At 46.5% G+C, this 19621-nt stretch overlaps 1 protein-coding gene and 1 long non-coding RNA gene across 6 annotated transcripts in view; one reads left to right on the top strand and one right to left on the bottom strand.

Annotated features, from left to right (window-relative positions):
* Positions 1-19621, bottom strand: part of LOC109524695 (rho GTPase-activating protein 21-like) — a 54579-nt gene that overhangs the window by 14674 nt on the left and 20284 nt on the right. For 2 of the 4 annotated variants that reach the window (XM_019884727.1, XM_019884728.1), the window contains exons 1-4: positions 7915-8334; positions 5098-5286; positions 3038-3059; positions 48-140 (exon numbers count right to left, since the gene is read on the bottom strand). In XM_019884727.1, the coding sequence (XP_019740286.1) occupies positions 48-140; positions 3038-3059; positions 5098-5286; positions 7915-8220 (610 nt within the window). In that variant the 5' untranslated portion in view covers positions 8221-8334. Of the gene's footprint in view, positions 1-47; positions 141-3037; positions 3060-5097; positions 5287-7914; positions 8335-19621 lie in introns of those variants that run through there. The other 2 variants (XM_019884730.1, XM_019884729.1) reach the window with 1 other exon arrangement.
* Positions 8129-9625, top strand: LOC109524699 (uncharacterized). Of its 2 annotated transcripts, XR_002170001.1 has the most exons (3): positions 8129-8240; positions 8329-8807; positions 8845-9625. It is a non-coding gene; the product is annotated as an uncharacterized LOC109524699 (long non-coding RNA). The 2 variants fall into 2 exon arrangements; XR_002170000.1 differs by having other exon boundaries at positions 8329-9625.

Raw genomic sequence — 19621 nt, 5'->3', positions numbered from 1 at the left:
CGACATGCTGTGTGTGTGTGTGTGTGTGTGTGTGTGTGTGTGTGTACCTGTACAGAGTCCAGCTCCGTGTGCGGGGCCGCCGTCCTTCACTTGCTTGACAAAAATGGTGTCCATGGGCTCGAGGCGGCCTCGCTGTCTCCCTGCCGACCACACAGCACACCGACGACGATGAACACGTTTTAACTCAACGACAAGTCCTTTTATTTACAGTGTTTGCAAATATTTGACTTTTACATTCAAGCCCAACCCCGCGCGCTACTTTTGAAAATCCCAGCGTGTTCTATTGTCCGCTCAAAACTGGAAGAGAGCAGGCGAAATGAAAATAAAAAGAGCAATCTCGCGTTTGCGTTCCCATGAAGACAGAGCGGGAGGTTCACACGCGCAGCGGTCCAAGCACAACTTTACTTTGGGAAGCGGGACGCGATAGAAACACCTGCATGAGTCGGACCTCCTGAAGAGACCTCGCCATGTCCTTTTTTTGCGCTAGCCCATGAAAAAAAATCACCGACATGCTTGATTTTTACCACATAAGTGGCAGAATATATGTTTGTACATGACATGTATTCTTTAGTAATTTGCATCTATGTCGCAAAGCTTTATTAGCAAACCTCTTTGAAGGTGATGCCACATAATGATTGACCTCAGCGGCCCTTTGAAACTTTGGAAAGATGATCTTGAGGTTGCCAGCTGATATGTAAGCTTTAAGCTAGCATACTTGAACGAGACAAAATGGCGTGGTTTGGTTGACCATTTCAAATACATTCTTTTGTTGCACGCGCCGTACGTTGTATGCGTCAAAGTAGCAGCAGTGGTTTAGAATTAAGCTAACATTTATGCGAACATTCACGCTGACGTATACAAACTCGTGCTCGCCCATTGTGATAGCCTGTAATGTTAGCATTAAGCTAGCTGAGTGTCGTTAGATGAAATGATATGGATTGGTGTTCAAATACAACGTGGAAATCTCTTTCATGTGTCTGTTTTACAGGAAACTTTAACTGAGAGTGACAAATTTGTGTGAGTGTGTGGGTTTTTTTTAAATAAGGTTTCTATATATTGCAGGTGCAGAGTGCTCACTGTAGCACTAAAAGGCATTCATACAGCCTGGTCAATTTAGCAGAACAACAAAATGGAAAAAGACACACACACACACCAACGCTTGTAATATATATATTTTTTTCATAATATTTGTGTAATAAAAACAGATAATCCTCATGATTGGAGAAAATTATGTTTGTGTATTCTTTTTCTAAATGTATGTGCATTTTTCTAAAAAGAATATTTGTGTATTTTTTTTTTTTGTCTCATTCTCTTTTTTTTTTGAGCACTTCTTGAGGTATTCCGAGCCTTATTGCTTTGTGGTTGCCTTTTATTTCCTGTCATCAGCTGTCAAGGCTTGGCCCGAGGTTCCGTGAAGAATGAGGGCTTCAATGAAAAACACATTCCTTCCTCCCGATTCAAGAAAATGTGTCCAAATGTACGTCTCCATTTTATGATGACACGAGCAGATTCCCTGTCACAATGGCACGTCGTAAGCAGTGAGCGACATATCGTGCGCTCTCTTTCCATTTTCCAAGACGACATCAAAATATGGCTCTTGACATGTCGGACGGTCAAATGTTTTTCCTTCATTTAGTTTCGGGGGCTGGCGAAGCAGTCAAGATGTATTCAAGTGTGACGTTCTATCCGCATACTTGCAACAGTTATTCGACCGCAGATCTTGACACACTCCCAACTTTGAACAAGAATGCTGTCACCAAGATCTGAACAGAGCAGTGGGAACAACTGATGGTGATGTCATACTTTTAAAAGCTTTTCATTGCCTTCAGTCCAACATGTCACCCTCCCACTAGAAGGATTTACGACCTGCCTGGAAGCACGCCAAGCGCACCGATCGTTCTCGCGACGTCATGACATCAGCGTGCGCTGCGGCTGCCAAAAGGCACCTTAATTTCCTGTGAGGAGGCGGTTCATAAAGAAACTTGCGCTGTCCAAGTGAGGCGCACTAGCGCACATGCTAGCTCCTGCAAACCGCTATGTAGGAAAAAAAAATGGCGCAATTAAGGGACTGTAATGCCCTCGCATGTGGGCAAGGAGATCTGCCTATTTTTCATAAAAGTCTGCTTATGTCAAAACAAAATGTTCATTTTTATGCTTGCTTATATTCCCAGTCAGTTTCCATGAATTCTGAAACAGCGACGTTGAGGATGTGACAGGCCCGTCCGTCCGTCTGACTCGCTTTGAATGATGGACGCGTCTGTTGACAGTGGAGCCTCCCGAGGGAAATCAGCCAACGTATGAGACAGGGCGCGAATGGGAATATATTGGACGGCGGGCCTGGCAGAAGCGACAAGCAACTAAGAGATTTAATTGGATGCATCTTGCGAGCGTAACGAAGAAGGCGTGTGAGAATGCCGTGCAGCTAATCGACTGTCACTCCTCGTTTAATACTGCTCACATAAAAAAAAATTACACACACACACACACACACACACACACACACACACACACACACACACACACACACACGGGAGGAATATCTTATCTATTTAGCTAGTTAGAGCTATCTAGCTAGCTGGCTAGCTATTTAGCTAGCCAGCTATCTAGCTAGCTGGCTATCAATTTTTTCGATATTTGCGTATTTTTGACTTATTATTGCATTTTTTTTTTTTTTACTTGTTTGCTTATTTATGGCTTATTTATGGATTGCAATATGTTATTTATTGTTTGTCTGTTTTCAGGTAATATTTTTGTAGTTCCAATTCCTCTCTTTTTTCTTTTGTAAAATCTCACATTTGTCTTTTGCCCTAATTTCTGTTTTCGTGTAATCCCTGCACCACCGCAATATCTTCAAGTTTTTTTTTTGTGCCACATTTGTACATTTTTCATGTGGAACTCATGTGGAAAAAATCCGAAATTTTGTTTTATATATTTTATTATTGCTTGTGTTTGTCGTCCCCCCCCGGAATATTTGTATAATACTTTTTCCATCCATTTCCGTCTTTCTTTTCCTCAAAAACAGTTTTTTCACACTCACCTCGGCTACCATTCTCTTCATCCTAGAGAAGAAAACAGAGAGAGGGAAAAAAATGAGTGGGTTTTTTTTTTCATCTCCATTTAGTGTTATTACCTCTCAAAAAAACACGGTAAAGTTCAACAACATCGTAAAACTCGAGCCAGAGCAACACAGCCATTCCTTTCATTGGGGCGAATGCGACCATTTCCCCTCACTCAGCAGAACGGCAGCGCCACTAAACTCCCGAAACAGGCCTCCGCTCCACACAAACACAAAAGCGCTACCTGCGTCCCTTGAGGAAGACAACCCATTTGTCAAAGTGTGTGGCGACACAAGTGCTGCCAATGCAACAATAAAAACATCACCACCCTAAACCAATGTTGAGAAAAAGCCCGCAGTCACTTGCACATCCCGGATTTTCTTTTTGATTGCCTTTGAGATGAGCCCCAAATCCACGGCTTCCATCTCCCATCCTTAAAAAAGTCGCTCGGAGTGGACGCATTTTAACTCGCCCTCGCCTGCTGTAGGTAATAAAGTTCGTTTCATTTCATCAAGCTCGGACTTGGCGTGCGTTTGGACTTGGCATGTGGCCACTAAAAGACCCCTCAGAGGCCAGTGACGTGTTCCCATTGAAGCTTTGGCCTATTTATGAACTTAAAGCCTTTGCGCATCAGTGGAGCCGAACGCTGCCTGGCACATCAGGATAAGTACCTCAAAAAAAAAAAAAAAAGAAAAGAAAAGCAGATTGGCAACGGGCGATCAAGAGGACGACTGGCAGTTGTCCCAGGTGGGATCAAGCAGAGACCTCTGCATGCCCTCCTTAGTACTCGATGAAGTCACTGCTTAAATTAATTTTGGGTTTTTTTGCTAGCATTTCTGTATCTTTCAATGCAAGGGTTAATATTAGTTCGATACTTCTGTATAATTTTCCAATATTTCCGTTATATTTGTGCATCTTTCTTTGTGTATTTTTCACCCACTATTTTTATATTTTATTTTGGATATTTCAGTATTTTTCTTCTAGGACTGCAGTTATGTGTCAGATTTTAAATCGTCTTATTTGTGTATTTCTGTAGATTCTGCGTGGAGTTTCTTGAGCGACACTGAATTCCCCACAATGGTTTTAGAAAAGACCCAACCAAAAACGGAATATAATATTCTATTTGAATAATTTAATTTCAGTGGGGAAATGGAGTCATCTGAAAACTTTGGTCAAAACATGACGGAGGCAATTATTTTCGGAAGGTGTCAAAAAGCCTCTGAGTGTTGTCGTTTTGATCTGTTTGTAAGTCTTATGGGAAGATTTCGTAATACTCGCACCATATATTCTCCAAGCCACTCTGGAGAACTGTTTCAAATTGTGAAAAGAAAAAAAAAAAAAAAAGAGCACAATATGCCTGATTTCAATTGGACACATGACAGACTGGCAGCCGTTGAAAAGATCAAGTGATGCGTGTGTTGTTCTGGGAGCATTCCTTCCTTGTTTGTCAGCGGGACTTCCTGTCTGTCCGTGTCATTAGTTCCACCTGCTCCCGTCAGCCAATCGGCTCTCCGCCCCGTCTGCTGTTCCGCCCATCTGCATGCCATTACTTAAGTCTAGCGATTTCCGTCACATAGCCTTGTTGTTGTTCCCGTTCCGCGTCCTGTCAACGGGAATTCCTTTTTTTTTAGCTCCCATTCGGGGAAAATGAAATAAGACGGCCACCTTAACTTGTGAGTGACCCATGTTAGTTCGCGCCAACCCATTTTGAAAGTAGACATTCCAACTCATGTCATGACAAAAAAAAAAATTGGGATATTGGGCTTTGGGTTCACATTTTAGAACGAATCTAAAGTCACGGTATAACTTGGACAGGTGAACTGAATTCAACCGTCTCTAAACTTTAGAATTGTTGAACCTTTCACGACTTTTGGCACCAATTGATGACTGCTAAAAAAAAAAAAAATCACAACAGGTGTTTGATCCGCCCACTTCTATGCCTTTCTGTGACTCTTCCAGTCTATGTGTTGCAGCTTGCTGATGACACAGCGACACACTAAGTTCAGCGGTCACAATCCTCACTGCGAAAGCTCCCCGTTACCTTGAGAGAGTTGTGCACGGCAGACTCGGGCGGGTAGACGATGAAGTGGCGCAGAGTGAAGCCGAAGCCTTGAGAGGTCCGGCGCAGGCAAAGCGTTTTGGGACCGGGCCAGGAGAACGGCTCCTCCTCCGGCCCGGGGGAGGCCACGGCCGACTTATCGCTGTGGTCGGGCCCATCCTTCTGCTTGGCCTGGATAAAATACAAAAGTCAGTGGTCAATTCTCAAAAAAAAAAAAAAAAATATATATATATATATATATATCAATTTTTGTAGCAGAGCATATACGTCCCAACCTGCCCACATTGCCGCTTAGTTTCCGAAAACAAAAACCTGCAATATAATTGAGAGTTTGGGAATAGCAAACTTCAAAAGGCGGAGCTTCACACCAGTAACCTTGTCCGTAATTAGCCCTATTCATCTTGATGTCAAGTAGACTATTGGGCATCCCGAAAAAAAACCCCGAAGACTTTATTGCGCCGCTACGCTAGCAACTGTCATTCAGACACGGTGCTCGATACTCCAAGTGGACTTAAACGACTCTTGAGATTGACATGGAGACAAGAGGCGCTCAACATCCGTCATTGCGCTTGGTGAGGAATGTCTGGCATTCCGGGGATGAGGCCAAAAACACACACACACAAACACAAACACACACAAACGCACAGTTGTATTTCTTAACCGTGATTGGACTTGGAGAAAACAATATCTGTCAAAATAACAAGCCTCGCCATTAAGACCTTGTTTGTTTTTTTTTTGTTCGCTTTTTTTTGCCTCGGGCTTCACACATGCACACATGTGGCTCTCGTTATTGCACATTCAGGGGCTTTGTGGGGCTCTCCGGCGCGTTTGGCTGATGAGAGACTTATCTCACGCATTCCTACAGCGACTCGGGCGGGGCGACAACACGGCTTGAACGCGAACGCGTGAGCGATGCACGTGTGCGTGCCCGACGTCAGACCGAATTGCAACTATATGATGAAATATGGACTTTTTATTCGCTTGTATACAAAGAGTCGCACGTCTGAACTGCCTGCCCTCCCCGAGAGAGAAATGACACGACTAAGTCGATCTTTCTGGGAGTCTGCTTACTTCTGGGAACGTGGCCAAGAGCCCAAATGATGACGTGAGTCGTCTCATTTACATAATGTTGAAATACCAATCCCGAGAGTGACATTTACGTCACATCCATCAACAAAATAATGATGGAGGAGAACATATGCGCCGTAGTTAGCTGCTGCAGCTAAAGCTATGACGATCAGCCGAGAGTCTCGCATCTACAAAAATACAAGCCTCAGTCTGACTCCAAAACAATGACATCCTCTCCACCGCCCGGCTTTTCGATCCACAGTTCCCGCTCGGGCTGTCTGGGAGGAGCAGATGTCGGAGGTCCTCTGGGAGACGGATGGGTGTGGGCTTCACGCTCTGACGGCTGAAATCTTCAGCAATACTCAGCTGACGTCATCTCGCTCTGCCGTTTGTTTGGTTTCAGGCTTAAAAAAAAAAAAAAATGAACGCCGTATTATGTAAGAGATGAGCTATTTGGCTCGATGAGGCTTAGGGAGTCTCTCCATGTAGCAAATGTGATGAATTATGAAAGATGAGCCACTGAGCGCCACTGGGAGAGAAGCAGCGTCATGAAGAGCAAGAAGAGGCAGCGAAAAAGCTGCGGTGGTTTGTTGTTGTTCTCGCAGAACGGAGAATAAATGCCTGTGAGTTGGTGCGTGTTCGCTTCTGTTGCTGGTAAAGAGGCAGTCGTTTGAAACTTTCCTTTAGCCCGTCTATGACAATTCACATGACATGTTAGCATTAAGCTAGGTGACTTTGGTTGGATGAAACGATGTGGTTTGGGGTTGAACATTTCGCTGTTTGAAGATACGATGTTGAGTATCTTTTGCCTCTCGAAATCTACAGTACAGTTCAACTCGGAGTGACCAATAAACATCTTGAAGCAAGCACGCTGGGCTTCTCATTTGGAGAACTGCGCAAGCCAGAGGGGCGTTTTCGTTTTCCGCTAAAGGGATGTGATAAGATTTCTTGATAGGAAGAAAGAGAGAGAGAACAGGTGCTTTGGAAGCGTGTAGGTAGGGTAAAATAATTAAAAAATATATATAGATGGCGCCTACATCACAGGTGAGTTCAGGAACCTGACCCCAAAAAGGTTCACGATGGACGCTTTGGGTTGGCTCTGGGATGGTATCCTAGACCCGACAGATTTGCATGTCGTCATCTCTATGAGGGCAGCGTCGTGACTTGAATGTGAATGTCAGCGCTGGTCCACTTTCACCCCAAAAGTATGTTTTTCTTAGCCTGAGTCAGCCCCGAAGCGGCTGACGTCATCCATCTACCTCTCGCGACTCCCTCGCACTTTTCCTTTCCAAAGCTCTCCGACCGCAGACATTTTAACATTAGTCACCGGGAATTCACTTTATCGCAGGAAAATATGCACTTGAAATACAGCTTGAACAATGACTGACTCGCTTCCAACCCCAGCGGAATATAAAACACGGTCATTTTCGATCGAAGAAGATGCATTGTTGAGCTTTTCCGGTGTCATTTAGCGCAACCAAATGAACCCACAATTAAAGATATCGGTCAATAAAGCGGGACCGCGCTGCCACAAGAGACCGGAATGACGCACAGAAAATTCCTCAGACAGCACAACAAAGTCCCCTCCCCTCTGAATGCCTCCGATGTAAACCTATACGCCGGAGTGTTCCTCAAAGCCTCAAGTAAGCACACATCCAGGAATTTCTGCCTCGCGCCTCCTTCGCAATGTCAAATCGCAGAGGGATGCTTTCAGATTCCCGCGCGGCTTACCCGCGATCGCACGCAGTTCTTCCTGGAGGCTTCCCGCAGCCGAGCCCAGGAGACGCCACGGGTGGAACTCTTGAGACCCAATTCTAATTCGCCCCAGTAGGCTCTGGCCAAAAGCTGGAACCAGAGGCAGTACGGCTCCGACAAGCAGCAGTCCACGCCGGCTAGCCGAGCCCAGGGACATCTTCCGGAGGAGGGCGACGCCGAGAGGGAGCAGCAGCCCTCGGAGTCCACCTCCCTCAAGTCGGCGAGATCCCGGAGAGGAACCGGCTTGCAGCCTGCGGGAAGCCCGTTCCTCTGGGCCAGCATGGCATAGCCAAGTCGGCGTGGTAGGATTAAACGTATCCAAAAATACGATCCCGGTCGTCTTTAGCTAGTCCATCCTTCCTCAAGCTCCTTCCTCTGGACGTCCCGCAGACACATGCTGATGCTTCCACTCAGCAGCCGAGTGTGCTGCGCAGAGCCGGGACGGACCGACTGAACGGCTGACTAACGCACCCACCCACTGGCCACACACAACTCTTGAGGTATGCACACACAAACATACACTCGCATACACCCAGGCTGCCTCTTTCCTTTTCCTGTCTCCTCCATCTCCACATCGCTCACTCCCGGTCCTGACGCTACAGGGGGGCCGACACAGGTGGAATTCGTAACGGCACAATACAATAAAAAAATTCAACCCGATCAAGATTATTTCGTATATTTTTTTGGACAGACACAAATGAACACATCTGTAATTGGTAGACTTTTGCTAACTCGGAAATGCTTCTTTATCTTTGCCAACGACATGCTTTTAACAGTGGGAATCAATGAATACCATAAAGTTAAAATTTGTATTCAAGGATGAAGTTGCAATAAAATTGTGAAATCGCAAAATAGCAACAACTCACCTCGTAGGTAAGAGACCACTATGACATCGAGCTAACGCAGACAGGTAAGCGACGTTAATAACCCAATTTCGGTCGTTTAGCTAGGCTAACGTGAGCTAAGCTTCACGTCGGTTCTGCGTTTGATTGAGAAATTCAGTCATGAACAACAGGCCAAAAAAAAAAAGCTGTGGTTGAGAACGTGTTCGTAGGGATGTAATGATCCACAAATGTTACGATGCTTTTCAACGAAGCCGTGACAAACGAGTTTTGTTGACCAACAGTACGATGGGTTAGCTTTGAAGTTGAAGCTTGCTACTGGACCGATACTACTGGAGCAGATGGGGTCTTCCCACTCTCCGGTGGCCCAAAGGATCCGACGTGACGCTTCATCACACTTTCCCCCTCGGGCCCCGCTGTAATTAACAGCCGCGGTGGGGACAGGCTCGCGATTCAACTGCGGCCAACGCGCGTCCATCAACAAGCCCTGCGGTTTGGCGGCTTGCTTAGCCTAGCGCTAGCATATGTGGTGCGAATGTAAAAAGCGTTTGTGTTTCGATTGGAGGGGAATATTTGAGACGGCGGCGTGACCGTGAACAACAACAACAGGAACCCCAGTGGTGGAATGTTCCCCTCGCAGAGTTTGGTTTAGCGGAATCCAGTTCTCGCATTGGGCCCGAAATAGCACGTGATATTCTTTATGGAAAAGACGGTCGAAATAGAAAAAGGCCCATCTGTCATCTTAGTGGGATTTAGACCCAAAAGAATGTTGTTGTTTTTTGTCTTTTGGAACTGCTGCATTCAGAAAGGAATTTGGAAAAACACCACAGGCTGTTTCCATTTTTTTTAAAATGCTAATTTCACAACGAGCACTTCCAATCAGAAGCCACCGCGCTACTTTGTCAGTTCATGGGGATTCTGTCGAACCCGAAACACATGATCAGCAGGAGTCTTGTGGCAGGAAACTCCCCTAGTGTCGCTTTTAGCTATGCCGACGCTAAGAAATATGACACCCACCATTGTCACAGCAACAAACTCGATCACAACAATTGACAGCCACTGGACCGCTGACTTCCATGTGATTCCATAGCGGTTAGTGGACATGGTTCCATTTCAGCTTCCACTGAATGGGCACCACACACTCGGAGGTGAGGATAGACTGCAATTGGTTCCAAATTCAAATGCACAGCAGAAAGTGACGTGTGTGTGAGTGTGTGTGTGTGTGTGTGTGTGTGTGTGTGTGTGTGTGTGTGTGTGTGTGGGGGTGGGGGTGAGAGGTGGGTGTGAGTGTGTGTGTGTGTGTGTGTGTGTGTGTGTGTGTGTGTGTGTGTGTGTGTGTGTGTGTGTGTGTGTGTGTTTTGGATGTTGCCACTGTCTGTTTACGCTACAAGTGGGAAAAGTAGGTCATGTTTTAATGCCCTGGCAAAAGGGTTGCTAAAGCTTTTCGGATCATTGGGGTCATCTTAGCTATTCTAGTTAACACTGTCAGCTAAGTGCTAGCAAAAAAAAAAAGTACTTCAGGAGGACAGATACTTGTGTAAAAATACCACACGAGACAAGTGTAAAAGTTAGCAATGTAATGTACAGAATCTGAAATGTACTGAGGCACAAAAGCAAAACTTTATTTGTACTGTCCGTAATGTACAAAACCAGTTTTTACAACATATGTTCTTCTACTAGCTAGCATTGACTCAATTTTTATGTTTAAAACATGCTCCCGTAGCTCGGTGAACACTGAACTAGCTAAGAGTAAATGCTAAATTAGCTTTTTTTTTGGCGCTCTTTTCTTTCCAGTTAGCAGTGTAAGAAATTAGCTGTTTATTTTTGTTTTTGTTTTTGTTTTAGTGTAAGACCGAAAGACCATAATCACCCTCGCTATGTACGCCTTTTTGATGTTGCTCTCAGCAGGGGATAAAAAAGTAGCACTCCTGTTTTGACAAAGAGTTGAAGGGACAGACATCCGTTTTCAAACGTAAGGTACAGGAAACCTACTCATGTACAATATTTGTTACTTCTCATCACTGTCCAAGCGCAAGAGTTGAGTTGGACTATTTTAATTGAATCGCTCTTCAGACTTGTTTGGCGACCTGTCATGGCAACGAGCGCTCAAACAAAGATAATGCAGCCCGAAAGAGTCTGGGATATATTGAAAGACAATTAAAACCCACCGGTGTGTACTTTAATTTGTCACGAGCGCGGCGACGAGTTAAAAAGGATGACGGAAGGACGCATTTCAACGCACAGTAAAAGCGTCTGCGGCTCTTTAACACCAGCTGTTCAAATTCTTTGAAAAACTTTTTGGGATGCCGTTGAGGTGTAAAAGCGCGGGCCAAGAAAAGCTCGATCGCGCAGAATAAATAACGCCAGAATGCAGCGCTGCGAGGCAACTTGCGACCCACCCCCAGGTGAGCGGGGCTGTCGCCCCCGAATAACTGAAACAACACATTCAAGTTGGTGTCGCAACTTTTTGGGAGGTCTCGTCAGACTCCCTCGTTGTTATCTCGCGCCGCACGGGGTCCGGCTTGCGGTCAGACCCAAAACAGTGCAGTTTGGATCCTGGAATCCCTGCCTGATCTTTCTGTAAATGACCGCAACACGAGCGGCCGGGCCAAAGACAACATGCAGACTGCAGCTGTGTCAAAATTAAGACAACACAGGGGAAATACACAAGCTTTTTTTTGTTGTTTTTTTTTTTGTGGAAGAAGCCTATTAAACACCACGGGGATGAACTACAAAAAAAAAAGAAATTGAGCCATATTTTGCCCTAAACAAAAACACTCTTCTAGTTGAATGGAGAAAAAAAATTCCCCACAGACACACTCCCAAAATTTTGGAGCGAGTCTTCTCGTGGACAAGTTCGGAATCCTTTTTCGCAGTTTGACAAGCTTTGAACGGCCTTTCAAACAAATACCAAATGGAGTTATCAGAGTAGCGGAACTCATCTCGAAGAGGAAAACCAGATTGAACAAAATTAAATGATTATCTGCGACTCTGCTTTGTGTAATAATGCAAACCACCCCCCACAAATTTGTAAATATCTGATTGTGGGCCTTCTCTGCCGGCCTAAATACTATCAGAAGCACAACCTCAAATCTAACATGTGTTTCCTACAATTGTAAATTGTCAAAGTTACTCCCAACAGTCTATTCTCTACAGTTCCGAGACTTTCTCTTGGCTGGAAAGCTTCCAGGACATGTTACATTTTTTTTGTCCAATCAGATTTCAGCGTCTATGTGTCGCCATGCCAATGTAATCTGCCCAGGGCTTTCAGAACCAGGCATGGGACTTCGACTATATCATAACTTGGGACTGTTTATTTAACCGATCAAATTTCAAATTGGTTCTCGCTTTTTCACTTTTCCGTCTTCTGATTGGCTGACCTGAGCAAAACTTGCTACGGCCAAATTTGACGAGCAAAACAATTCTCTCGCGATCTGCACACATTATATTTCATAATCAGCTTCTCAGGTGAGTCGGGATCTTTGTTTTCCAAAATAAAAGTCTCAATTAATGGCCCTGCTACCGATGCATGACCTGCCTCTGGGGTTTCGAGCCCTCAAAAGCTAAAATGACCAATTCCTCGGCTTGTCTGTGACAAACATATGCATCTGCAGCTGTGCGCCGCAGAGAGAAAAAGCAGATGAAGACAAGAGAAAGTCTTGCTGCGGGGATTAGGCCTGATTCAGGGGTGGCTTTTCAAGACTCCTAGCGGGTGTGGGATCTAATCTGGACACGCTGCATCTGGCCTCCGCGAGGTGAGGCTTACTGTAACAAAAGGGACGGCTAATGAGGGCCGGCCAACAGACTGTTCCCGCTACGTGCCCAGCGTCAGTGCACACCCATAAAAGCCTGTCTTCACACAGAAGGGTACGATCGGTGGATGCAAATCCCACGGTCGACGGGAGAGGCGCGGCGAGCTGATTATGGGGTACAGCGGCGCCTCGACTTACGGATTTCATTCAGTCGGCGACTCAACTGGAGTTGAGATGACTCAAAACTGTATCTCAAATCAACTTTCTGCATTGAAATGAATGAATAAAATCCACAGAGTTCAGGTTGACCTTTCCACCCTTCTCTTTGGATTTTTTTTTAATCATCATACGTACGTCCTTATGTCTGTTAGTGGCCGAGGCAGTCGGGAAGGAGCATCACAATGTCTAGCGAGTTGCCGTGAATACGCCTGCAGTGGGTACTTCTTGACTTTCGCCCCCTCCACGACTGAATCCTTTGCAGAAACACAACGGGATCGCCTCGTCCTGGCGTCGGGAGGAGGAACATGTCACCAGCTGTGTTTTCATTCTGACAAGCGTCCTACTGGGGGGGGGGGGAGAAAGGGGATTTCCTTCACCGCGGTTGCAGAGAATTTGGGTTAGACGCTCACCCAAAAACAGAGTGGAGGAAAAGGGTACGTGTTTCTGTGTGTGTGTGTGTGTCTGCATGAACCTTGCACATATGAGCGAGATCCACAGTTACGGATCTCTGCCCGGTATGGACAATTGTACGCGGACGACCTCTGACTCCAGCCACACAAATGCTTCTGCCAATCAAGCATTCAGTCGCCGGCTCATTCACTCGTGCGCAGCTGCTCTCAAACAAACGACAAAAGAAAAACGTCTTTGTGGTGTTGCGAGGTTCCCAACTTCAGACACCTCAAACCGGTGCAGTGGTACCTCGACTTCACGAGTACCCTCGCTTGCGACTTTTTCAATGTACGAGACGTAGGTCGGTTGAATTTTAACTCATCCACTCCCAAAGACGTTTTTAAACGTCTTTTCAGACTTGGTCCAGAATTGGCTGGTACCGAGTGAGTTTTAAGAGAGGTCGTACTTTATAGGTTTGATTACTTTCAGACGTTTTATTGAGCAGGACAAGCGGCCCAAAACACACAACTGCAAAATGAAAACACTCGCAAGGAGCATGGTGCAGATGTGACCAGGTGGAAAATTGCCAATTGGTGCTGGAATCAATGCTCCTGATGCCACTTGCTAAGGCCACGCCTCATTAAAAGAAAAACATCAACACACAAATACACAATTGCACGACAGCACGTGTTCTCACAGCGGTCCAAAACGATTGAGAGGTCCAGATCACTGAAATAAATCGATAAGGGAGCTTATCACACAACTTGTCCAGATGGTGCTTGTCGGTACGTGACACACACATTGAAACTCCGACGCAACAAAAGCCAAAAATAACATTTTTGGGAAAGCAAACCAGTTGGGATTTGATGGGTCTGCGGTGCCACCGCCCCCCAAAAAAAACCAAAACAAACAAAGGTAGGATTCAAGCTCCGTTAGACGCCGCCCACGTCTGGAGACTTCGGCAATTCGAAGTATGCAGACAAACACCTGATTCAAGACGCAGAGCCGTTATAGACTGTCATGCAGTCCGTCTTGAATGTAAACGTTGAAATTCTGAAAGACTCCTTTTGGGCCAACGCGGGTTTTATAAAAGAGCCTATATAGAGCGAGTGTAAGACGATCTCGGAAATCAACGGCTGAGGTTTGAGGTGGGACCACCGTACCCTCAAGAGGATGAGGGGAACACACATTCTTGCTGCATACCTGCCGGATGTAAGCGAGGTAACGGCGCCTAGCCGGAGATGCAAACTCGACGAAGCTGTCACGATGCCTGACAAAAGGAGCCGTTTATCAGCCAATCAATTTGGGTTCAACGTCTCGGGCGGGCTTTATTGCAGCTTATGCAAATGGCTCACGGTAAGAAGTCAACTCGGTTGAACAGGTGAAATGCGGTACAAAGTGTCAATAAGAGAATTACGTCACGTTTTCCCCGAAAAAATAATACAACAAAATGACAGCTGACTCGCGCAATCAAAGAACCAAAACAGCAATCTCATCTCGCAGCTATCAGCTCTGCTCTGTGAAATATTCACAGTAGCCATTTGAAAAATTCAGGCAGGACGGGAGCGATGAACACCCCCCACCCCAAAATACACTTTCGCAACGTGACGGAACTTGAAGCATTTATCCGAGAGCGAGCGGGCTTTGGCCACGTCTGGCATTCCCATAGTTCACATCCCTCATGTGTGCCGGCTGACAAGAACGCGTGCAGCCCAATAAGGCGAGCAAGCAGCTGCCATTCTCATGACAGCTTTTTACGAAGACTCACACCATCCGTACCCTGAGGATAGGGCTTTGCATCTCAGTTTCAGTGGTGCGAACTGGTCTGGAGTTGGTTAGGAGAAATTCTCTGCTGTGGGACACACCCTTTGTCCAACACAAACATTATTTCCACTAAGCACGACAATCCAGCAGAGATTTATTTTTTAACTTTTTTTTTTAGCATTCCTACTGTTGCCCTGTGATTGGCCGGTGACCAGTCCAGGGTGTACTCCACCTTTCATCTATGATCAGCTAGGATAGGCTCCGGCTCATTCGTGTATCCCGTTATTGTGATTGAATTGGACTGCTTGATGGAACGTAAACGTGTAAATGATGCCACTTTTACAAAGCAGCGTGTTGAGTGACAGGAATGGGAGGACTGGAGAACGGTAGAAGCGCCATATCCAATCAATCCATGGGTGAGCCTTGACTCCCCTCCCTTTTTCCAGGGCGCCCTTTACTGTGCGCCTAGTGACTCAGTGGCAAAATCTTGCAAATCATTTCAACGCTAGGTCCCTGCAAACCTGACATTGGCGACTGGAGGACGAGCTACGGTATCCATCTTGATGGAGTTGGTCATAAATTAAAAGTCACGGCCCCTGTTAAAAAAAAACAAAAAAAAAACAAAAGGTTTCCAGGGATCACAAAGTTTTGGAGAATATTCCTGACACACGGTGAAGGGAACGACAGTTCATATTTTGGCGCCGCAGAGGTAGCAAGACAGAATTTTGGGGGCCAGGGTGCTTGTGTTGGTGAGCAAAGACTTAGTTTCCGCATTCCACATCAACGCTGTCGGAAATGTAGCCCCGCCCCCACACAGCTGGATGCCGTTGTATCAAATCACCCGTCCGTCGAGTCGACGCTCGGGAAAGCGCGGACAGCTGCGACGACGAGGCCATTGATTGTCGTATCCCCGCGCCGATGATGTCACGGTTCTGTTATGGAACGTCGGGATTCAATCTAAACATCGCAGCGCTACGGCAGGGTCGGGCTTTGGTGGAAATGGGAACGTAATGATGGTGTTTAAGTAGCGGTTGTTGAGGGAGCGTTGGAGAAGATGACTTCAGATTCTTGGAAATAGAAAGTGGAGAACCGATGGTCACTGTCCTCTGGGGGATCCGGTGATGTCCTGAAACGGACGAGGAGAAAAGAATGTCGCCTTTGAGCTGGGCGGTCACGTTCAGCGAGCCGGCCAGGCTCAACGCTTTTAAAAAGTCGGGCGTGAGACATCTTCCGTTACATTCTGAGAGCGCGCTTCGTGGAGGAATCTGGCTGGATCAAAGCATTCATTGAGTCGTCCGTCTTAACGGCTGACTTGAGGCGCTCTTTACAAGAACAACAATCGTTGCTTTTTTTTTTTTTTTCCCCATTTTCGGCCCTGTGCTCTCTGCTTGCCATGTGTCTCCCAGCAGAACACGGTTATGCAACCGAGGACCTGCGGCAGACGAGCTGAAGACATCTTTGCGATGAGCGCGCAACAGCTCGGTGGTTCTCTGGAATTTTTTTTTTTTTTTTTCTCCAGGAGTTAGTCCGGGAGACCGCCAAGACCCAGCAGGGTTTAAGTTTACGGTAGACGGGTTGGGAAACTCCTCGGTCGAAAATGTCCTGCTGCAAAACATGTCCGAATATTGATCATTTCAAGGACCGCCTTTTGTGACACACATGAAAAGAGATGATTATGTAACTTTAGCTTTCCAAATAACTCGACAAGGGGTCTTGGTTTATTGCAGGCCCGACATACGACATTTAAAACCCGTGTCATGTTTCCCTTGTTTTTTATTAGTTTAGTTACAAATCAACCCTCTGTCGCCTCTTTGTTCTGAAGACTACTACAGATAATGGATTAAACAGACAACAGACAACAAGAGGAGCCACTGCGGGTGCCCGTGCCGCCATCTTGTCTGACGTTGTCATACTCTGATTGAATCAAACAGAAACTACCTCCCCAACCAAAAACATCGCCGGCGTAATTCAAGTCGGTCCCCAGTCAGTATTATGTGAGTGAAATAGTGTGACAGACACAGCCAATAATATTTACGATGGATGGTGTTCGAAAATCTTACTCCAAAGCCCGTTTTCTTTGGGTGAACAAATAAATGAGACGAACTCGGTTTTGACTGCAAACCGTCGGGCCTGCGCTGTAACGCGTTACTGTAAAGCACGATTGACACCGAAAGCTCCGGCCGGGGGTTGCCGTCGGAGCATCCAGATTGAGCGACAGATGGCTTCACGTCGCCGACTGCCGCTCGCTGGTCTGAAAGGGAGGAGGGCGTGGGCGGCGATTGCTAGGCGTCGACGTCAGAGGTTATCGGTGGGCCTGACCGAGCAAGAGCCACCCATTAAGCATTAAAATCTGTTTCTGATCTGTTGGCGGGTGAGTGGATGCTATCAACCGGCTATGTTGCCCCCACGGCGACAAACACGTCGATGAGCGTAGCTAAGGAAGGTTTGCATGTGCGTCGCACCAAACAAGACACTTTTGAACAGAGACAAAAAAGGCCAAGCAGGTGGACGCCGACCATTTATCTCCACTTGGGCACCTGCAGTAGGCTTACATGTGTTTTAAAAATCATACCAAGACCGTCTCTGGAAGCCGGTTGAGAACATTTTTCTTTGCTGGCGATAAAACGTTACGCCCAATTGAATACACGCATCGCATGGTAGTAAAAGGGCTTCCTGCCCTGAAGCTGTCAGACGATCGAACCGAGAGGCATTTCACGTCGTGAGAAGAATAGCGCTGCGATCAAAAGTACGGAGGCCGTGAACCTGCCAGTTTCTTCTTTGCGCGCGGTGGGGGGGGGGGCAAAGGGTCATGATTTTAACCCTTGCTTGTCGCTTCTCAGAACATTCAAGTTCAGGCGCCTTCATCAGGCATCGTTGAACAAAGTCACCGTCGGAATACGGCTTTGATGCTAATGCTATTTCGCTAGCAATTAGGTAGCTGGCTTTGACTGCTGTGGTGGGTCCATCTCAGTGACAGACTGTGAGACTGCTGTTGTCTTCTTCTCTGATCAAAACAATGTTGTCTTCTACTCTGATCAAAACAGTGGTCCCCCTAGCGGATGACCCACGAATTGCAGCTTATTAAAATATTCATTCTGTGTCTTTGATGTATTTTTTTCACTTTTAAAATATCCTGTGGGCCTGATTGACCCTCCTTGGGGGCCGGTTCTGGCCCGCGAGCCGTAGGTTTGATTAAACAATTCGAAAAAGGTCGAATGACACACTGACAAATCGGGATAAATATACACCTCATTAGTTCAGCAAACTGACGAGGTTAAATCGGTAAGAGGACAAAGCGAGAGTGGACAAGGGCGGGCTCGCCCAGTAGGTCCACCGCAATCACCGAAGGGGTGGAGGTACCAGCAGCCACTCTAATCCTGTTAGCGGAGCAGAGATCAGTGGCTAAACTAAGCAAACCGCACTCAGTCAATCCCTTTGACCGGATTGTTTCGCCACGGCGTCAGGGGGGGAGGCTCAAAAGACACTCTTTGCCGCCTTAAAGCGGCATACAGTAAAAACATCGTGACAATCGCAACAAATCTCGGAACCCCCTCGGATTAAAGACAGGCAGACTGTAGGGGGGGGAGGGGATCTACCAGATTCGCCTGATCGATTAATCTCCGGTGTCAGGTTCCGTCTTTCGAAAATCGGTTTGATCACCACGTGTGAAACGAACTCAAATCGTTGAATCGTTCGGCCAACCTGACTCGACCATCCTGCCCAAAGTGTCAGGTGCCAAGATGAGCTTCGAGGAATGACTTTGTGCTCAAGTCCACGCAACTTTTCAACTGAGGTCCAGCGGCCAGCACTCCGGTACTAAGCGAGCGGGCCTCCGCTCCGGGAATGAGACCACGCAATGCGAGACCGCCGCGACAGAGGGTAGGGGGACGATGACGACAGGGGGGAAAGGGGAGATTCGTTTTTTTTTGTTTTTTTTTTTACCGTCGCCAGGTAACGCTCGCAAACAAAGTCAAAGCAAAAGGGAACGTGGAGCAAATTAAGAATCGAAGGCCGTGTCCTAACCAGCTGACAAAAGAGTGGATTTCCGGCTATGAAAAGAACCAGAGTAACAAAATTACTCCACAAATGCTCATGCTGCTGTGTGGAATTTTGGCCTCGATGAGAGGTGGTAAGCAGCGCCAACTGATTCCTCTCGCTAACAGTCTCGTGGACTGATTGCGTTAGCACATTAGGAGTCAATATCTCCTTGTTCTCCCTCCTCTTTTCGCAGTCATTGACCGGATAGGACATGTCGACTGTCAAGCACGACGACGATGAAATGCTCCGCTTTACGACTCCGAAAAAGATGCATATTTTTATTTACGGTCCGCATGTCAAGTACTCAGCGGCCCAAGTGAAAACAGATGACCCTCGGCTTTCGCTAAATTGCTAACGCTGGCCTAATTTTTTTTATTTTTTCTTCTTCGTCAGGCTTTAAAAAAAAAAAAAAAAAGCATATCCTGTTATGCGGATGTCCAAAAAGCACACAGTGGTCTTTTCAAAACACACAAGCACCGGTGGAAAATGTCAGCTAGTAAAAAAAAAATAATAAAAATAATAATTGGACCAGTGTGAGACTCAGAAATAAATACGTGCGGCGTGGCCAGACGTCCAGCGCCGGTCTCCGAGGAAGAAGGTGACGCAATTCAAGCCGAATGGGCTGGGCTGAGAATGGAGAAGAGGGGCACAAGTATGTTGACGAGTGGAGCCCCCCCC

The sequence above is a fragment of the Hippocampus comes genome, unplaced genomic scaffold, assembly GCF_001891065.2.
Source record: "Hippocampus comes isolate QL1 unplaced genomic scaffold, H_comes_QL1_v1.1 scaffold501, whole genome shotgun sequence".
Lineage (NCBI taxonomy): Eukaryota > Metazoa > Chordata > Actinopteri > Syngnathiformes > Syngnathidae > Hippocampus > Hippocampus comes.
Note: the sequence above shows the minus strand (reverse complement) of the source record. Positions and strands in the feature narration are given on the sequence as shown.